General features: G+C 43.1%; 1 protein-coding gene across 2 annotated transcripts in view; it reads right to left on the reverse strand.

Annotated features, from left to right (window-relative positions):
- The window catches only part of LOC311122083 (solute carrier family 12 member 4-like), a 22543-nt gene extending 4580 nt beyond the window's left edge, over positions 1–17963 (reverse strand). Inside the window, exons 1-20 of one of the 2 annotated variants that reach the window (XM_084196494.1) lie at positions 17791–17963; positions 16471–16565; positions 15645–15776; positions 14810–14956; positions 14274–14328; positions 13930–14060; positions 10356–10597; positions 9781–9995; positions 8778–8942; positions 8508–8606; positions 8233–8290; positions 7851–8025; positions 5179–5297; positions 3713–3811; positions 2665–2784; positions 2443–2547; positions 2075–2243; positions 1213–1408; positions 766–935; positions 349–480 (exon numbers count right to left, since the gene is read on the reverse strand). In XM_084196494.1, the coding sequence (XP_084052620.1) occupies positions 349–480; positions 766–935; positions 1213–1408; positions 2075–2243; positions 2443–2547; positions 2665–2784; positions 3713–3811; positions 5179–5297; positions 7851–8025; positions 8233–8290; positions 8508–8606; positions 8778–8942; positions 9781–9995; positions 10356–10597; positions 13930–14060; positions 14274–14328; positions 14810–14956; positions 15645–15776; positions 16471–16565; positions 17791–17908 (2742 nt within the window). In that variant the 5' untranslated portion in view covers positions 17909–17963. Of the gene's footprint in view, positions 1–348; positions 481–765; positions 936–1212; positions 1409–2074; positions 2244–2442; positions 2548–2664; positions 2785–3712; positions 3812–5178; positions 5298–7850; positions 8026–8232; positions 8291–8507; positions 8607–8777; positions 8943–9780; positions 9996–10355; positions 10598–13929; positions 14061–14273; positions 14329–14809; positions 14957–15644; positions 15777–16470; positions 16566–17076; positions 17192–17790 lie in introns of those variants that run through there. The other variant, XM_084196495.1, reaches the window with a different exon arrangement.
- Between the last annotated feature and the right edge of the window lie 533 nt (positions 17964–18496).

An 18496-nucleotide genomic window follows, 5' to 3' on the forward strand; every position in this document is an offset into this window, starting at 1 on the left:
AGTGATTTAAAAATGGAAACTCAGTTGGATTGCATGTTAGACTCCTGGTATGAGGTACTTCTCTTCCCATCTCCACTATCATGACATAATTAGGTTTAAGGAGGGACATCTCTCACCATCTCCACTATCATAACATAATTAGGTTTAAGGAGGGACATCTCTCCCAATCTCTACTATCATGACATAATTTGGTTTAATGAGGAACATCTCACAATCTTCATAATTCGGCTTAAGGAGGAAATTCTCTCACCATCTCCACCATAATGACATAATTAGATTTAAGGAGGTTCATCTCTCACCGTCTCCACCATCATGACATAATTAGCTTTAAGGAGGAACATCTCTCACCATTTCCACCACCTCCACCTCTGCCTCTATTCTCAGCTGGTACAGGAATGTAGCCAGGTCCTTCTTCATCTGAATACTGTTGTCCTCCATCTGGGCCACAGTGAAGATACGCATCTTACACTTCCTCCAAACCTGAAACACACACCATGGTAAGAATGGAGTAGCTTAGCAGTTAAGAGTGTTGGGCCAGTAACTGAAAGGTCTCTGGTTCGAATCCCAGAGCCAACTAGCTGAAAAAGCTGCCGATGTGCACTTGAGCAAAGCACTTAACCCTAACTGCTTCTTTAAGTCGCTCTGGATAAGAGCGTCTGCTTAAATGTAGATACATTTCTAAACAAACAAATCCATACACCTTTAGTCTCTCTCAAGTCATGGTGGCCAACAATAAATGCTCCCAGAGTTTCTGCTGGACTTTACCTTGTGCTGTTTGAGCAGGAAAGGTAGCAGCATGAGCATTCCTCCGTCATGGACGATCCACCACACATCGATGGTGCCATCTGTGAAGCGTTCATGGTTGCTGGGGTAGAAGGACACGTTCTTGGGCACCATCAGAGCCAGGTGGGCTGCTGTGGTACAGCGGACTGTGTCTGTGGGGAGGGGCACAGAGAGGTAAATATGTTTACTTTGTGTAATATGTAATGTAATACAGTTCAATGCTGATGCTATCAGTTAACTAAAGAGTCAGCATGGAATGCTTCAAATACTATACAGGCTGAAGGACAGTCCACCAAACCCACAAAAACATAGAGATGGCCAATGCCCTCATGGAGAAACTGGGATGAGGTTATTGTTTAGAACATGTTTAGGGGAACGGGTCAGATCCATGTGTAGGACCAGGCTAGTCTACAGTAATCAGAGTCTTACTAATGAATGTCTTCCATGCGCGGGGGTCTTCACTTTGCCTCCAGCCGTAGGGCCATCCCATCACCACTGTGTTGTGCTTCATGCCCCCCAGGCCACAGGACTGGATCAGGTGGGCAATGCCCTCCCTCACCTTGGACGCCACAACCACCTGGCAGAAACCCTTCACCCGCTCAATCTCCATCATGTTCTTTACGGCCTGACGAGGAGGAGAGCAGACAATGCAGGTAATCATAAAGCTGGTAATAAACTCACTTATTCTTATTGGCGCATGTCACGGTTTCGGCCGGGACTGCTCCTCCTCCTGGTTCGGGCAGGCTTCGGCGTTCGCCGTCCCCGGAGTACTAGCTGCCACCGTTGTATGTTTCGGGGTGTGATTGCTTTAGTCTGTCTTGTACACCTGTGTCTGTTTGTGTTCTGATTACGTGTCCTATAAGTTCCCTGTTTTGTATTAGTTAGATTGTGTGTTGTTGTTTGCCTGTCGTGCGGAGCTGCGTGTTTGCGCTCTGTTAGTTTTGTTTATTGTTTTACGCATGTTGCGTAATTCCCTCGCCTCCATTTGTTTTCGAGGTCGTGTATTGTTTTGTTGCACTTTGGACTAGTAAAGTATTTTGGACGAATCCTCTGTGTCCTGCGCCTGACTCCTCCACCACATCCACATCGGTTCTTCTGACAGCGCAAAGGAGACAACAGAAATTAGATCTCTTTCTTATAGCTTTGTAAAGTGGACTGTATGACCAAGCAATGATGGTAACAGCCTTCAAACAATCCTGAACTGATTCAATAAAGCTACAGTACGGCAACATGTCTTTTTCTTGTACACACAGTAGACTGTCGGAGAAATAAGATACAGCTCTATCTCTACCTGTTCAGAGGCCTGTGTTTCTCCGTAGCTGTCCAGGAACTGTCCCTGGATGACAGAGCCCACTATGGTCAGGCCCTTCCCTGCCTTCAGCTGGGAGACAAAGGTCAACAGACGGGGATACTTCACATGGAGGTCCTCATCCAGCTTCAACAGCACCAGGACCTGGGGCCTGGAGAGTGGAGGGGCAAGAGAGACAAAGTACGTGAGAATCTACCTGGAAGTACTTATTTGATTTACTAAAAAACAACAACAGTATAAACTGTAGAGTGAGAGAAAGTACAGAATGTATGACAAGGAAGAGGTAGTTATGCATATCTGAAGTTGGAGATACCAGATATCTAAGACTATGGACGAGGAGTGATGTTTACCTCCAGTTTTTAGTGTGAGGTGGTCCATGCTCCAGCCGTAGCAGAGAGTACCGCGCAGCACTGAGGGACAAACCTCGTATCCCATCTCCCCACTCCTTCTCCGCTCTGAGAGAGAGACAGAGTGACAGCATCAGAATATATACTCTAGCCTAAATAGCTAACTCATACAGTGACCCAATTATATACAATTATGTTATGAGACGGGTAAGAGTTCAGACATACCCCTGGTACTCAATGTACTTGTAGATCATGCCAGCGATGCACATGGCCACGATGGCATAGTACCAGGAGGAGATGAACATCAGAGCCAGACACATACTCATACCCAGAAAAGACAGAGCCCTGTGGGGGAAACACACAGTAGTGTAGTACTCATTATACTATAGTACATGGGTGGCAGGTAGCCTAGTGGTTAAGAGCATTGAGCCAGTAACCGATAAGTCACTGGTTCGAATCCCCGAGCCAACTAGGTGAAAAACCTGTCGATCTGATAAGAGTATCTGCTAAAATGTGCACTTTAAATGTAGTACTCTTTGCATTTGACAGGGACTCAGGAGGAATGTTGTGTGAGGGAAATGTATGTTGTCTGAAGAGCTAGCATTGAATTGTAAACAGCTTCTCCTCTCACTCTATCTTGGTTCGTGACTGTGACCTCCTCCTCAGACCAATTGGCAGTACACCCAGAACATTGTTCTGGGGACCAAAAGGAGTATCTCAGTTTCAAGGTCCCAGCTTTGAGAGAAGAAGCCTCGTCAGTCACATGCAGGAACCTACGTTAATAATGAATAATGAAAATCATGCTTATATGACTTGTTTGTATAGCAGTATCAAAGGACTGAGAAGGAACGCCCTTTTCAGAGTTTTCATCAAGCTTGGATTGAGTTTGTGAACCTCTCCGGCCGTGCTAATAAAGATTGATTCATTTACATTGAGTTTGAGTCCTTAGTGGTGAATTTCCACGACAGGTGCTATACTTGTTCAGCTACTGAAGCTTATTACAGTAAAGTTCCTTCTTTCTAGGTCACCATGCAGAACACCAGAGAACAAAATGCTTCTCTAGCTGGAGTCTGCATAAAGTCCTCCAGTCAGTCAACAGGAAAGCAAAGTAGATTATTCAAATGGAGTGGAAGTGTAGCCAACACACCCACACGTATACAAATGGAGTGGAAGTGTAGCCAACACACCCACACGTATACAAATGAGTGTTACATCGCTCACATACAGTATGCTCGGATACACAGCCACGCACATACACCTGTACTGTACTTACCAGTGGTAATATTTAAACCTAGGCCTCCAGTTGGGTGTCCGTAGTAAAGTCTGCACAGCACAGGCTAAGTTCACAAACAGATAGCACATCAAGAAGAACCTGTCGGAAAAAAAATCACACACCATAAAATGTAATTAATTCCAAACCGATTTAGTCATTGAAATATTGCTTTGGAATTACAATACATTAATTGTCCAGTTATGTACTTGTTGCAGGATGTATAGGCCTAGTAGTCTGCTAAAATACATCTCAACTGAAGGCAAAACACAGAAGCACAAGAAAGTGCACTAGATCAGGGGTTCCAAACTTTTTCACTCAGGCCCCCCTTCCAGCATTGGGGAACATCCCGCACGCACGCGCACAACGTCTATTTCTGTGGGCACAAGCACTGTTCATGACACAAACTGTTCACACCACCATTTTTTCAGGTTTAAAGCTTATTTCCTGCAATTCTATACATTTTGCCATCTCTAATGTGTATTCATGTGATACTTGAGTGACTCGAACATTACTACAAAATGTATGGGCACTGAAACCTAGCTAAAAAACGTTACCTGAAATGAGCTAGTTGATCTGGACATTTCTGACGAGTTATAAATAGCTCTCTAAGGTATGCAATGACCGACATGACAAGAGGAATACTGATGATGCACTACTCAATTTTGAAATTTCACCTTGTGCATTCTACTATTATAACCTTCAACAGTAAGTTGAAAGTCGGATTGAGTTCCTTAAAATGTATATATCAAAAAAAATAACTGGACCCACAGTTTGGGAACCACTGCACTTGGTGACCTTCCACAAAAAGCCACTTGTGCTGAGTGTGTTCACGGTGCCTGGCTGGAATGAGGTGTTTCACTTGTGAAGTGGTTGTCTAAAATGTAAGTGATTTGATTAAAGTACATTTTACAGACACTCTTATCAAGAGCAACTTACAGGAGAAAGTAGGGTTAAGTGCCTTGCTCAAGGGCACATTGACAGATTTTCCACCTAGTCAGCTCAGGAATTTGAACCAGCAACCTTTCAGTTATTGGCCCAGCCTCTTAACCGCTAGGCTACCTGCCGCCCAAAGTACTCCACAGAGGACCATAATGTTCATTAAAACATCTGTGAGATGGAGTGGAATAACCACTAGATACACACACATTGAAAATGGTTTATTAACAGTGTGTGAGAGGGGAAGTAGAGTCATCAAGAGTCTGTTTTCTCCCATGTAAGGTACATGACTTTGGCTGATGGGAGTAAGTTCAGCAAGTTCACACAACATACCATTATGTAATGAATATGGATATGAGTTGAAATAATCCCTATTTGACTGTTTTTAAATCATCATGTTTGTTGTGTGCATGTCTGCATGTGTGTGTTTAGTGTGTTTGTGTGCGTGCATGTGTGTGTTTTTCCTTGTCTGTGTGCATGCACCTGTGTGTTTAGTCTATTTCGTGCACGTGTGTGTGTGTGTGACTCACATGGAGAGGATAGGGGCCACCATGTCCAGAGAGGCTATGAGGATGCCCAGCTCAGCGATGAGTCCTGTCAGTAACAGTGCCCAGGTTGGCTCCCCATTGGCCTTGCCATGACCAAACACCTGCCCCAGGAAATAAGAAAATATACACTTCATTGTCCATTTTCTTTACAGATAACAGAAATATGTATTTTTGAAATACATTCATTGTTTTTTTAATGGTTTGTTTGTTTTTTATTTGTTAATTGTTGTATTGTAGCCAAGGGGACAGATAACTTATGGATTGTGTGGCTTTAAAGGCCCAGTGCAGTCAAAATTAAGCCTTTTCACTGTTTTTTGTATCAGATTGTACAACGGCTGATGAAACTAACACTGTAAAAGTGTGCAGATTTTTTTTTACCCTATTTTTTCTCCCCAATTTCATGATATCCCGTGTAGCTCAGTTGGTAGAGCATGGTGCTTGCAATGCCAGGGTTGTGGGTTCAATTCCCACTGGGGACTAGTATGAAAATATATGCACTCACTAACTGTAAGTTGCTCTGGATAAGAGCGTCTGCTAAATGACTAAAATGTAACTGTAAATATCCAATTACGATCTTATCTCATCGCTGCAACTCCCCAATGGGCTCGGGAGAGGTGAAGGTTGAGTCATGCGTCCTCCGAAACATGACCCGCCAAACTGCGCTTCTTAACACCCACCCGCTTAACCCGGAAGCCAGCTGCACCAATGTGCCTGAGGAAACGCCGTTCAACTGACGGCCGAAATCAGCCTGCAGGTGCCCAGCCTACCACAAGGAGTCGCTAGTGCGCGATGAGCCAAGTAAAGCCCCCCCCCCTGGCAAAACCCTCCCCTAACCCGGACAATGCTGGGCCAATTGTGCGCTGCCCTATGGGACTCCCGGTCACAGCCGGTTGTGAAACAGCCTGGGATCAAACCCAGGTCTGTAGTGACGCCTCAAGCACCGCAATGCAGTGCCTTCGACTGCTGCGTCACTCGGGAGGCCAATGTGGTATATTTTTTTTAAAATCAGTGTTATTTCCTGATAGTTGCTGATTGAAAATACAATCTACACAGGACCTCCTAATCAGCAGGTTTGCAAGGGTGGGAGTTTCGGCTTGTCTGGTGACATCACCAGGCAGTAAATTGGTTAAAGCTGCAATATGTAACTTTTTGGGCGACCCGACCAAATTCACATAGAAATGTGAGTTATAGATTTACATTTTAGTCATTTAGCAGACGCTCTTATCCAGAGCGACTTACAGTTAGTTATTTTTATATTTAAATTTTTCATACTGGCCCCCCGTGGGAATCGAACCCACAACCCTGGCGTTGCAAACGCCATGCTCTACCAACTGAGCTACATCCCTGCCGGCCATTCCCTCCCCTACCCTGGACCAATTGTGCGCCGCTCCATGGGTCTCCCTGTCGCGGCCGGCTACGACAGAGCCTGGATTCAAACCAGGATCTCTTGTGGCACAGCTGGCACTGCGATGCAGTGCCTTAGACCACGGCGCCACTCGGGAGATCCGTCGTTCTCATTGAAAGCAAGTCTAAGAAGTGGTAAATATGTTCTATGTGCATTATTTATATGCTTCCAGTTCTTAAGTGTTGTTTTTGCGTCTTTTACTTTCAGTTTTGCACACCAGCTTCAAACAGCTGAAAATACAATATATGTTTGGTTATGGAAAAGATATTTCACAATGGTTTAGATGGTACAATGATTCTCTACACTATACGTGCGCTTGTTTTGTCACATAAACTGAAATTAGGCAAACTATTCGAATTTTAGCAACCAGGAAATGGCAGAGCGATTTCTGCATAGTGCAGCTTTAATAGACCAATAACAAATAGAGTTCCAACCTCCCTGCCAATAACAGCTAGTTTTAGTTTTCCCCACCCCACTCGGACCACTCCCAGACAGTCCTAGCTAAATTCTTGCTTGAGAAATATTTTTTGCTAAAAAAGCTATTTTTTTCTATTTTAATAGAAAACTATGACAGTAAGGTACTTAATTGTTACCCAGAAATGATTTGATATTGATTGAAAAACAGCTGCATTGGGCCTTTAAGTGCTGGTCCTAGGCCAGTTTTTGGTACCTGATTCTTCATGGTTGCTTAAGCTGATCATAGACCAGGGTTACTCAACCATAACATTACCTTCTTTTATATAGCTAATCCTCTTCTACCAACAAGAATTGAAATGTGGGAATGCAAATTAACTCATATGTTCAGCTTCATTCAAATGAGTAAGCAAAGACATCCGCAACTCGATTCTCTTGTTCACTGTAGTTTGTAGTTGTGTATCATATCGTAGGGCCACTGTAACCATACACGGGCATAGAGCCGAGCAATGTGTATAAACAGTGGTGGCAGCTAGAGAAACCTTGAATTATGGCTGTGTTTTCCGGTCCACTAACAGCTCTGCATTTTATAGAAATGACACAACAGTGTGTATGTACAATACAGCTCCAACCACAAAGGCTCTGATAGCCAGTGTATAATTTTTTACATTGTAGCAAACACTCTTATCCAGAGCAATTAGGGTTAAGTGCCTTGCTCAAGAGCACATCGGCATATTTTTCACCTAGTCGGCTCTGGGATTTGAACCAGCTGCCTTTTGGTTACTGTCCCAATGCTCTTAACCGCTAGGCTACCTGCCGAGGTGGCTGGTCCTACCCTAAGGAAGGGGATGATGTTGTCCTTGGCGATGGCCTGTAGGAGACGAGGGGCGCCGGTCAGGGACTGTAGTCCCGCCCCCACGGTGGAGAAAAAGGAGCCAATCACGATGACCCAGGGGGAGGGCCAGGACAGAGTCCCCACAACCAGGTTCTTACTGACTGCATCCCCAAACCTACAGGACAGGAGAGGACATGGACCTGTTAGTGAGGCCATTATCAATACCAACAAACACAGCATTTGAAGTGCTTTGCCATACCAACAAATATAATTAAAAGCTTTGTACTATATGTTGTTGAGAAGCAGACATGCCATTGTCTGGACTTGAATGTAGCTTGTGATGTCAAAGATGTGGCCTAATGCTACAGACAGGTTCACTTACTTGTCCCTTAGGACCACTCCTTCAATACAGGCCCCAAACAGAACAACAGAGCTGAAATCTGACGGCAGGATGTTAAGGAACATACAGAAACACATGCAGTATGGAACACAGATGTATCTAGACATCGAACAACTTGGGCACAACACTGCCTATTGATATGGACAAGGAAGAGCTTGCAGGTAGGCATTTCACTGTACCGTTTACACCTGCTGTATCCTGTGCACGTGACAAATAAACGCTGATTTGATTTGACTATTGACTCCATGGAAGGATACAGACAAGGGTAGTAGTGGTTATAGCCAAAATGGTTCCAATAGGGATGGACTTCTGAGCATCTTTCAGATCTCCTGATCTGTTGGAGCCTGCCATGATACCTACAGTACAGGGACATGAAGGACACACATCAGTTACTGACAACACTCAGAATGTTGACTCAACCAATCAGTGAACAAACATGTCTCTGGGTTGCCAGCTGGTCAATTGGTCTGGTGTTGCCAGTTCATGGTCTGGGTTACCAGTTATGGCTCTGGGTTGCCAGGTCTTACCTGTGGCGGAGGGAAAGAAGATTCCCACCAGGAGGGTGAAGGAGGTAGCGATGTCAGCTGAGACGTACAGGCCGAAGCTCTCCACAGCCCCGTGGACGTCTACTGAGGGCAGACCAGCCTTCTCCAAGATCTGACCCTTCTCCAGGTAGTCTCCCCACATGTTATCTACAATACACATCAGGAACAAACTTTATAGATATGCTAGCATCCCATCCACAAAGTAAGCAACGTAATGACATCCCCCTAACGGCACAGCAACACCCACCAAAGCTCTACAGCAGGGTTGCCCAACCCTGTTCCTGGGGAGCTACCCTACTGTAGGATTTCGCTCCAACCCCAGGTGTTACTAACCTGATTAATGGTTGCAGGTAGCTTAGTGGGTAAGAGCGTTGTGCCAGTAAATGAAAGGTTGCTGGTTCTAATCCCCGAGCTGACTAGGTGAAAAATCTGTTGATGTACCCTTGAGCAAGGCACTTAACTCTAATTGCTCCTGTAAGTCGCTCTGGATAAGAGCGTCTGCTAAATGACAAAAAAAAAAAAAATCTTATCAATTCGCAAATTATTAGAATCAGGTGTGCTAGATTAGGGTTGGAGCAAAAACCTACAGCATGATAGCTCTCCATGAACAGGGTTGGGAAGTCCTGCACTACAGCATCACAAATTATTGTTATAATAGTATATATAAATTCACTTTTTAGATAGCTAAATCACTACAAACATGTTGTACACAAAGTCTGCAGAAATCTCAAAGTGCATGTTTTACTGTAATTACATATCACCATTGTAAAGTGGATGTGGCTCTGCTGCCCCATAGCTGGCTGGTCCCCAATGGCTATAGTAAAAGAGTGAATTTGCCCCTAGACGCTAATATTGGGTCAGTTATACATTTCCCCCCATTAATGGTTAAGGTTAGGATTGTGGGAGGGGGAAGCTGATCCTAGATCTGTATCCTAGACTTCACCCAGTGTGGTAATAGCCATATCATTACAACTATGGTCCTTACCGCTGATGATGCCGCTGGCCAGTCCTGGTATTCCCTGTATCTCTGTAACGTTGTTCTGGTTGAAGTAGTCGTCACATTGAGGACTACTTATGTTGCCAGAGCTACAGAAGTTCCTCCACAGCTGACTAGCTACAGTCACATTGCCCTGTAGAACCGTCTTACTACACACGTCAAACTGATCTCTCACCAATGTCCTGTTACCCAACATACAGATCCTGGAGAAAGAGGGATATTATTGGTTATGATTATCAACAGAGTGATGAAAACATGTCATGATAATGTGATGATAATATCTGTGTTTTCACTCTACGTTAGATCAAATATTAGCTACATTATAGCTACACTGAAAAACATTTACAGTATGCGTACAGTAGCTACATCTTTAGGACAAAGTTCAACAATGGAAATACAATTATATCTCCCTGGACCATTCCAGCCAGCGGAACAACAAGTGTCTTGGCTTCCGTTGGGGAAAAACTGAACAATCATTAACACCAAATTAAATCCACACAAATTATACCATTATCCCCATTTCCTGTTTAGACAAAGAAGTCAACAAATACACAGTGCCTTACGAGAAGTCGGGCGGTTGGAAAATGGACTTGATGGCCCCGGCGTAGATGGAGACAATAGAGATAATGACACAGGCCAGGAAGAGAGAGGCCAGCTTGTTGACGTATTTCACCCCCACAAAAACCACCACGGCCATGAGACTGAGACAGATGGTGCCGTAGACCCTCATGTTGTTGAGGATGGCACTGTCGCCCCCGTGGTGGTCGCTGGCGTGGAAGATGGCCGCCTGGGGGACCAGGTATTTCTGGGAGAGGACAATGACAACAGAAGTAATTTAAGTAAGTACACTTTCTGTGAGGCACACACAATGGTGTAAAGTGTAAAGTACTTAAGTAAAAATACTTGAAAGTACTACTTAAGTAGTTTTTTTGGTATCTTTACTTTACTATCTATATTTTTGACAACTTTTACTTTTACTTCACTACATTCCTAAAGAAAATTATGTACATTTTACTCCATACATTTTCCCTGACACCCAAAAGTACTCGTTACATTTTGAATGCTTAGCAGGACAGGAAAATGGTCTAATTCACACACTTATCAAGAGAACATCCCTGGTCATCCCTACTGCCTTTGATCTGGTGGACTCACTAAACACATACAGTGCCTTGCAAAAGTATTCATCCCCCTTGCCGTTTTTCCTATTTTGTTGCATTACAACCTGTAATTTAAATGGATTTTTATATGGATTTAATGTAATGGACATACACAAAATAGTCCAAATTGGTGAAGTGAAATGAAAAAAATAACTTGTTTCAAAAAATTCTAAAAGATAAATAACGGAAAAGTGGTGCGTGCATATGTATTCACCCACTTTGCTATGAAGCCCCTAAATAAGATCTGGTGCAACCAATTACCTTCAGAAGTCACATAATTAGTTAAATAAAATCCACCTGTGTGCAATCTAAGTGTCACATGATCTGTCACATGTATATATACACCTGTTCTGAAAGGCCCCAGAGTCTGCAACACCACTAAGCAAGGGGCACAACCAAGCAAGCGGCACCATGAAGACCAAGGAGCTCTCCAAACAGGTCAGGGACAAAGTTGCAGAGAAGCACAGATCAGGGTTGAGTTATAAAAAAATATCCAACACTTTGAACATCCCACGGAGCACCATTAAATCCATTATTAAAAAATTGAAAGAATATGGCACCACAACAAACCTGCGAAAAGAGGGCTGCCCACCAAAACTCACGGACCAGGCAAGGAGGGCATTAATCAAAGAGGCAACAAAGAGACCAAAGATAACACTGAAGGAGCTGCAAAGCTCCACAGCGGAGATTGGAGAATCTGTCCATAGGACCACTTTAAGCCGTACACTCCACAGAGCTGGGCTTTACGGAGGAGTGGCCGGAAAAAAGCCATTGCTTAAAGAAAAAAATAAGCAAACACATTTGGTGTTCGCTAAAAGGCATGTGGGAGACTCCCCAAACATATGGAAGAAGGTACTCTGGTCAGATGAGACTAAAATTGAGCTTTTTGGCCATCAAGGAAAACGCTATGTCTGGCGCAAACCCAACACCTCTCATCACCCCGAGAACACCATCCCCATAGAGAAGCATTGTGGTGGCAGCATCATGCTGTGGGGATGTTTTTCATCGGCAGGGACTAGGAAACTGGTCAGAATTGAAGGAATGATGGATGGCGCTAAATACAGGGAAATTCTTTAGGGAAATCTGTTTCAGTCTTCCAGAGATTTGAGACTGGGACGGAGGTTCACCTTCCACCAGGACAATGACCCTAAGCATACTGCTAAAGCAACACTCGAGTGGTTTAAGGGGAAACATTTAAATGTCTTGGAATGGCCTAGTCAAAGCCCAGACCTCAATCCAATTGAGAATCTGTGGTATGACTTAAAGATTGCTGTACACCAGCGGAACCCATCCAACTTGAAGGAGCTGGAGCAGTTTTGCCTTGAAGAATGGGCAAAAATCCAAGTGGCTAGATGTGCCAAGCTTATAGAGACATACCCCAAGAGACTTGCAGCTGTAATTGCTGCAAAAGGTGGCTCTACAAAGTTGTCACGTCTCCTCCCGTTGCTCCCCTCCGGCGCTCTGATTAGCCGGTTGTTAGATTAATTTGGATTTTAAGAATAATGACTAAAGGATTTCACCCCAAATACAGTATAAATGTTAGAATTATCATGTAGTGTCAAACAACTAACAGAGGGGGCGGTACTAAACATTCAAGGGGGAAGGCGGAAACTGTTTAGAAAACCCACCTAAAGGTGGGAGGAGTCAAGTTCAGGAGGTATAAAATCGTATGTTTGGGTCTTTGTCCCCAGAGCTCTCCATGAATAAACATACAAAAAATCCTTCTTCGTGGTTGTGGACCTTGAATCATTGATGATTAAAACCAGAGCCTTACAACCTCTGGTAATGATTCAAGCTTAGGTTGAATTAGAGATAGAAATTCACATGACACCGGTCTACTGAGCCACCGGTCTGAGCACACCACCTCGGCAACACCGGAATGGAAACCCAATGCACCCTAATCTCCTCCAGCGCACCTGCACCTCATCATCTCATCACCACCCCTATATAGCCCTGGACTGTTCGGTGTTGTGTGTGATTGTTAGTGTCTTGTTGTTCTCTTGCTCAGTGTTAAGTAAACCTTTACATTGTTGATTCCTGCGTCTGCATCCTGCCTCTTCGTATCCTCAGTACTCGTCACAAAAGTATTGACTTTGGGGGGTGAATAGTTGTGCACGTTTTTTTGTATTTTTTCTTGTTTGTTTCACAATAAAAAATATTTTGCATCTTCAAAGTGGTAGGCATGTTGTGTAAATCAAATGATACAAACCCCCAAAAATCCATTTTAATTCCAGGTTGTAAGACAACAAAATAGGAAAAATGCCAATGGGGGTGAATACTTTCGCAAGCCACTGTACTTCGTTTGTAAATTATGTCTGAGTGTTGGAGCGTGCTCCTGGCTAATTGTTTTGGGTTTGCTTAATATAAGGAATTTGAAATGATTTATACTTTTCTTTTACTTTTGATACTTAAGTATATTTTAGCAATTACATTTACTTTTGATACTTAAGTATATTTAAAACCAAATACTTTTAGACTTTTACTCAAGTAGTATTTTACTGGGTGACTTTCACTTTTACTTGAGTCATTTCTATTAAGGTATCTTTACTTTTACTCAAGTATAACAATTGGGTACTTTTTCCACCACTGGGAACACACATATAATGCCTTATATGTGTATTCTTAATGCACTTATAATGACTTCTACAACTCGCTATAAGGTCAGAACAGACGTCTTTCACTTTATATGTATCTATTTTGAGTACTCCGAATATACAAATATCAGTCATATACTACAGTCTACAACAGTAACATTACATGGATCAAATTTCTGTTCATCTGATGTTATTTGATCCCATTTTTTACATGTAAGTTATTCCATCTCAATATGATTGAGTACATTGACCTATTTTACTGCGTTTTTTTGGTTACATCCCAAATGGCACCCTATTCCCTACATAGTGCACTACTATAGGCCCTGATCAAAAGTAGTGCACTAAATAGGGAATAGGGTGCCATTTGGGAGCAACAGATAACTCACCAGGAAGATCTCTATAGCTCCCAGTATGTACATGGCAGCAGCGAAGGTTGTTCCCAGATAGAAACAGATTCCTACAGCCCCACCAAACTCAGCACCCAGGGAACGAGAGATCATGAAGTACGCCCCTCCGGCTATAACAGAGCAGAACAGAGTTAATATGGATGAAACTGGTCTGATGTCAGAATAGACTGACGGTGTGATAATTGGTTAATTTGTTATTAATGTAATTAACAATTACATTATCTTGTTAATGTCATGTTTATGTAACTGTTACAACTAAAGTGTTTTAAGTGTAACATTTAAGTTTGGATTCTCAATCTTCAACGCTTGTACTGTACCCTCACCTGGGACAACACCATTTGTAGCTATGGCACTCATGGATATGGCAGTGAGCATTGTCTGTAAAAGAGGAGAGAATATGAACACCATAAAATAAGGTCAGTCTTTGTGAGAGAGTTCTGGATGTTTTCTGTTGTGCCAATCAACCAATACGCTGAGCTCTTTATCCACATAATAAACACACTTAGCATTAGAGACATCACTTGTCATTGCACAACTGGACATAATTCATAAATCATATTGGAATGGTTGAGACATGAACCACAAATACATTACATTTCCTTTGGAGTAAACAGCAGGATATGTAAATTGATTGAAATGCTGTGGGTTTTATTCAGCCTAGTAATGTTAACTGGCAGACTGGCTGGTTACCCAGTTTTAACAAGGGGTTTGGCAAGTGGACAAGAACAGAGTGTCAATGGTCTTCTAACATTGCCAGACCGTGTGTATGTGTGTGTGTGTGTGTGTGTGCGTGCGTGCATGTGTGCATGTGAGTGTGCCTGTGTGTGTGTGTGCATCCACAATGTGTGTGTGTACTAACACATGAGCAGCACATGAGGACGATGAGGAATGACTGGACGATGCCGGCTGTGCCCACGATCCACGTTAGACGAAGGAACAGGATGACACCAAAGATGTTCTGTAGACAGGGCAGGTAGACTCCCATCAGGGTACCCATGTTGGGTGACTGCAGAGAGAGAGACATGAAGTGAGACAGAGACAGCGAGAGAGAGAGAGAGAGAGAGAGAGAGAGAGAGAGAGAGAGAGAGAGAGAGAGAGAGAGAGAGAGAGAGAGAGAGAGAGAGAGAGAGAGAGAGAGAGAGAGAGAGAGAGAGAGAGAGAGAGAGAGAGAGAGAGAACAGAGAGAGATAAAGAGAGAACAGACAGAGAGAGTGAGAGAGGAAGAGAAATTCACATTAACTATAATTGATATCTAACATCAATCAGGAAGGGTGCAGGAATCAAACATAAACAGCAACAGAAAGAAGACAGAAAACAGATGAGTGATAGCACTGCTGTAGTTTCCCATATTTGTGTGTGTAGTGTGTTTCAGTGTATTTCAGTGTGTATAGTGTGTTTCAGTGTCTATGTTTTTGTGTTTCTGTATATGGTATGTAGCACAGATAGACCCACAGGAAATAGCTAATTGACAAGAAGTATTGATCAGGTAAAATATTGATCAATTCTCACCAGGGGGCCCACAGGGCACAGCCTGTAACAAACAGGCACCAACACAACCCAAAGCACACGCATGCAAGCTCAGATCCAAACATGCGCAGAGACAGAGGGGGAGGGGTAGAGAGAGAGAGACTAAAGCCTGTTTGAATCTGAAAAGAAAGAGAGGTAGTTTTTCTCCAGTCTTTGTGACTTCTGACCTTTGGGGCCTTCCTGAGTGACGTCCCTGTGTTCTCGGCCTCCTCGTGCTCCCTGGCCCCCTGGGTAATGTTGGTGTAGTTGACCAGCCGGCTGAGGAGAGACGACACCTTGGGACGGATGTCCAACTCCTCCTGCAGGACAGGGACAGCAGGACAGGGAATAGTTAGAGGTGGGTGGGTACCTGATGTGTCTTTAGGGTGCTATAGCCAACAGTAAAAGGGTATTATAGTGCAGTGTAAGGAACTGAATCTGTGCCTGCACTGTATTTGTTGGAGGAGTGGTGGTCTATCTAGTGATCGATCAATCTAGGCAGTTGAGACTAGCAAATATTGATGTTAAAACATGTGACATGTTGTGTATAATCATGTCATGTATCAGTATCAGTGTCACTGAGAGCCAGTCTTAAAGTAACTGTCCAGTGAAAATCTCACTTTTAAAAGTCCATATTCTGTTAACTCATACCCAAAAAAATGTGTTGATTCATCCTATACTCCTATTTTGTGGCCAGAAACACCCACCTCAAACTTGGATCTCAAACAGACCGTTTCAAAAATGCTTGCCATTTCCTCATAGAGGATGATGTCATCCTCCTGAGGAGGATGAGCTGGCCATTCAGCGGTCTACTCGCATTAATATTTTTTATGACCGGTATACGCCCAAATCATTCTGTTGTTGGGGTATGCCCACACCATTCCAACACAAAAAAGCTGCTTTTTAACATAGGAAAACAATTTCACTCATATTGTAATTAATTATAGGTCATATTTCATAGAAATCTGGAAACACTGGACTGTTACTTTAAAAACAGAAGACTTGCTCACTGACCTCAAATAAGGCCAGGTTCCTGTCATAGAAATCAGTCCTCTTGACAGCATCTGCACTGCTGAGGAAAGGACTGTCCTCGTTGTGATTTCCATGGCCTGAAAAAAGAGATAGAAGTATAAATGTATAAGGTAGGCAAGGATAACATTTTCCCATTCAAATGTTTTCATCCAGTATCTTGTAAGATAAACAGGGGTTATTATAAAGTATGAAATGTGATAATGAGAGTGTCAGTTTGTGATCAGTTCCCATTCATGCATGTTGGTACTCTATTGTTAAACGGCAGTCTGTTTGTTTTCATATCAACCAACACATGTTGCAATATAAAAACACAGGAAATGACATTTGAGACAGATAAACTTTAGAGATATCTGTAGAAGTTGCAGGAAAAGGGAAGACTAATAATAACTACAGTACAATAGCCATCAAAACCATGCAACGATGCAACCATGTCAATAAAATAGGAAATGTTTCCACAGAAATACTGTCTCTCAATTCACATTTTTAAAAAGTTTCTCAAGAGCTGGCGTGCTGATCTATTGTACAGTATTTACGGTGCTGACAGTGATGAATCTCCAAGTTAGTTCCCACAGTCTGCCTACAACCTACAGTATGACATCACTGTCTGTTTCAGTCTCCCACTCCCACGTTCAAAGTAATCAATTCCAGCAGCTGCTATGTGAGGTATACGGTCACCAGAGACCTGCATCCTACAGTACTATACTGGCTTTAATATCTTTAGTATCAACAGAAAGCATATCAGGCACAGAGAAAATAGGAGGGAATTCACTCAAACCCTCTATTGCAAAATGTTTCAACCCATCATTGCCGATCAAGATTAATGTGATTTCAGTAAACAAGATTGAGCAATTGAGCGACTTCGCTTGCATCACAAGTTAGCATTCACCCAAAGATAAATTAATATCTAAACCTCATCCAGGCCAAAACTAAAATCAATCAATGTTAAATAGAGCAGAGATGACAAAGTTGCTAAGTAATTTGTCTCTGGTTTAAATTATGTTCTCTGTTTCTCTTGCTACATGAAGCTGAGACAGGATATGAGCCTGAGGATACTGGCATTGCACACAAAGCATCTGTGTGAATATGATAATACACGACACACACACACACACACACCATTCTATTTCTAGAAATTAGGATCCTGACCTTTGGATCATCAGAGAGCATGACCGGTCGTCGAGTCTCTTCAAACAACATTTGCATGCAGCCCAAATACTAACATCCTGAGCTACAGACAATTACCCAACTGCAGTATCCTACAAGTATGACTGAACACGAGACAAAAATGGCTTCTCTACTCACCTGTCTCCGGTACCACAGTGTTCAGTACCTCAGTGCTGCTGAGGGTGACCATGCTGCCACAGTGTGTGCAGAGAGCAGTGTACTGCGGTCTCTGGTTCGGGACATAGTCAGGCGCCATTCAGGACACACTGTCACACAGGGCAAACTGTCACTCACTGAGGGGCTTGGGCCAGAACACACAGCGTGAGATTGCATACACACACACACAAGTTGGGCGCATACACAGGAGCGAGTACACACAAGCACGCACGCAGGCACACACACACATATACACTGTGGGTTCTAGAGCAGACGCCAGAGCAAACACAGAGTAAGCATATGAAGATCTTAAAAGTATTTCACAACTATGTACAGCACATTGACATTACTATGGGCCATGATGGGCTTGTCATTGGATGCCAACAACGCATAATGGAATCTCAAAATGATATGCTGTGAAACATTCAGGAAAAATGTCCCACCTAATCATTAATAACGAGGGAGTCAACTCCTCGTACCGTTTCTGAGATTAGATGGGAATACATGTGTAAATACCTAACACTCACTCACTAGTATGATGTAATTGAAAATGGAGAGGGAAAGAGACAAGATCAAATCAATGCAAACACTGTCCTCTAGTGTCAGTTTGCAGTTAGTGCACGTGAGAACATTATTAAGACAGGAAGGATGTCACTGTACTGTTATGTGTTTGTGTTTGCATTGCAAT

Source organism: Coregonus lavaretus, assembly GCF_964263955.1.
Source record: "Coregonus lavaretus genome assembly, contig: HAP1_SCAFFOLD_1122, whole genome shotgun sequence".
Classification (NCBI taxonomy): domain Eukaryota; kingdom Metazoa; phylum Chordata; class Actinopteri; order Salmoniformes; family Salmonidae; genus Coregonus; species Coregonus lavaretus.